The following is a 2,574-nucleotide window of genomic DNA, read 5'->3' as shown; positions in this document are numbered from 1 at the left end:
AAAATTACATAAAACTGGACTGTCCCTTTAAATCATGCGGTTTGCAGGGTGAGTGTCGGCATTTCCTACGTGGTGCCCTGAGAGCGGCGGAGCCACATGTGTCGTGGGTAATATACATGTGTGAGGCAGTGAATAGACATGACAATGGATCGGGCATACAGCTGTTCCAGGAACAAAGAGGAGCAGATCCCTAGATGTCCACCAAGTGGCGCTACAACACATGGATGTGCAGCCAGAGATTGAGGGGGGGGAGCAGAGGACAAATCATAATGCCTGAGCTTCATTCCCCCTGGAAGAGCGGAGCTGGTTGGATCAGAGATGTCTGTGAGCTGGGAAGCAGGATCAGCCCTCTCCTCTCAGTATCTCCTGTCTCCCATCCGATGCTGAACACTGACAGCCCCCTCACCAATGCGGCACGGCTGGGGGGCTCTCCACCATACACTGACAGCGCTGGGGCTTGGAGGGCATCTTCCCAGGGGCAAGAGGTGATAAACATCTCGCCCTCCTAGAAAATCTGCCCCCATCCTGAAGGAAGAAGCACCAGACGCCTGGAGTCATCCTCCCCCTTTTCCCATCTGACAAAGCCGGTGGGTTAACCCTTTCTGCATGAGAAAACCTTCTGCATGGACCGAAGCTCCTCACCCGCCTTTGTCTCAGAGCGACGTCTGATTGATTCTAAGTGCTGACTTAACATTGACTATCACTCCCATCATCTGTCATCTGCAATCCGGATAAACACCCAGATCGTGGCAGCAAAACAAGGACGAATCGATAGAAGGTGTTATTGACGGTGTGCGAGAGCCAATCTCCAGCCACGTCCCTCCATATCCCTGGTAACATCTGCCCCCTCCTATCTGCAGTGCACATCTCAGAAACAAAAAAGGGGGGATTGCAGGAAGACCACAAAGCCGGACGGCGGGAGCAGCATCTGAATGAAGGAGTCCTCCTCCAAGACCCTTCCTCATCCACCTTCAGAAGACCCTGCAGAGGAAGAGCTTCATTTGAATGGATTTCTGAGGGCCAAGACAACAACTGACTGCAGAGCCCAAAATACAGACTGACGCCCCATTATTTAGAGCTACCTGCCCCCCCCCCCCCCCATTGGTGCCCATTAGGGGGCAATACTGCCTGTGTCCTGCAATGCAGGCAGCAAAGACCTGTCAATCTCATTCCTCAGCCTGATGCAATTTATCAGCCTCTAGCGGATTGGAAATTATTGGGTTTGTCGTGCTCCTCAGAGGCTCCTTGGCCTTCTCCCCGCCCTCGTCTCGCTTGTGAAGATCTCTGCCAGCATGGGCACTGTCTTGTCCCTGTCACCAGGCTCTCGGAAAGCCAGCCTGTACGATGACGGCTCAGGATCCCTTGCACATTATACAAGCGTCAGCAAGAGCAGCGGGCAGAAGCCAGACAAGACACTGAAACGACACTCCATGTTCATCCCCGCTCTTACCTGGAAGAGGCTGGTGGCCACCACCAAAAAGAAGACGTCCAGAAAGGGAACGGCTAACAGCAATTACCAGAAGGATGTTGCCCATTTAAACCATGAGAATGTGAAAAAATCTTTGTCCTGTGCCAATCTCGCCACCTATGACAGTCAACCTCTGGCACCTCTTAGCTCCAAGCAGATATCTTCCATCAAGAAGGTCTCCAGCACCACCGGTGGTGGCGGTTCTCCAAAGAGGGTCATAGTCCAAGCCTCCACTGGGGAACTACTGAAATGCCTTGGAGAATTCCTCTGCAGGAGATGCTACCGACTGAAACACTTGTCCCCTACAGACCCTATCCTATGGCTACGTAGCGTGGACCGCTCCTTGCTTCTCCAGGGATGGCAAGACCAGGCCTTTGTCACCCCGGCCAACGTGGTTTTTGTCTACTTGCTCTGCAGGGATGTCATTGATGGGGACTCTGTGGCCACAGAGCATGACTTGCAAGCTACTCTCTTGACCTGCCTGTATCTATCCTACTCTTACATGGGCAATGAGATCTCCTACCCCCTCAAGCCTTTCTTGGTGGAAGCGGGCAAAGATGCCTTCTGGGACCGGTGTCTTTGCATCATTGATGCCATGAGTGCCAAGATGTTGAGAATTAATGCTGACCCGCACTATTTCACCCAGGTGTTTGCTGACCTAAAAAACGAGGGCAATCGTGACGAATTCTCTCGAGTACTCGATCGGTGACTGTCCAAGGGTCAGGACTGAAATCTACCATCACTGGACAACAACGATCCAGTAGCCAAAAAAATAAAAAATCTAAAGGACAAAATGGGACCACATTCACCCTTTTGTGCATTGTGTACGTTGAGGGGTGGTGGCAAATTCGAGGCAGCGAGACTACTGACCAACGTGCATCTTTCTTTTTAGGCCAACAAGTGCCTCGCACTCACATCACCTCTTGTCCTTTCAAGAACCGATGCGTTTCTTTTCCTCACACGTACACATGGGCAGCGGATGCTCACGCTCATCCCAAAGCAATCACCGGACTCTTGCCTCTCTTACAATTACGTACAATCCATGAAGAAGAAGAGACGCTCAATGGATTCCACCTTTCTGCCCTCTCCACCATCCTTCGAGGGTG

The 2,574-nt window shown here is 51.9% G+C and overlaps 1 protein-coding gene across 1 annotated transcript; it reads left to right on the top strand.

Annotated features, from left to right (window-relative positions):
• The first annotated feature begins 1,292 nt into the window (after positions 1–1,292).
• LOC121000806 (cyclin-dependent kinase 5 activator 1-like) lies at positions 1,293–2,177 on the top strand. The gene has a single exon (XM_040431459.1). The coding sequence runs from the start codon at positions 1,293–1,295 to the stop codon at positions 2,175–2,177; it is 885 nt and encodes a 294-aa protein (XP_040287393.1).
• The last annotated feature ends 397 nt before the right edge of the window (positions 2,178–2,574 follow it).

This window comes from Bufo bufo, chromosome 5 (assembly GCF_905171765.1).
Source record: "Bufo bufo chromosome 5, aBufBuf1.1, whole genome shotgun sequence".
NCBI classification, from domain to species: Eukaryota; Metazoa; Chordata; class Amphibia; order Anura; family Bufonidae; genus Bufo; species Bufo bufo.
This window is presented reverse-complemented; position numbering and strand designations above follow the sequence as displayed.

What these genes read in the sequence shown, in the direction of transcription:
- LOC121000806 (XM_040431459.1), top strand. Translation starts at nt 1,293, where the DNA reads ATGGGCACTGTCTTGTCCCTGTCACCAGGCTCTCGGAAAGCCAGCCTG.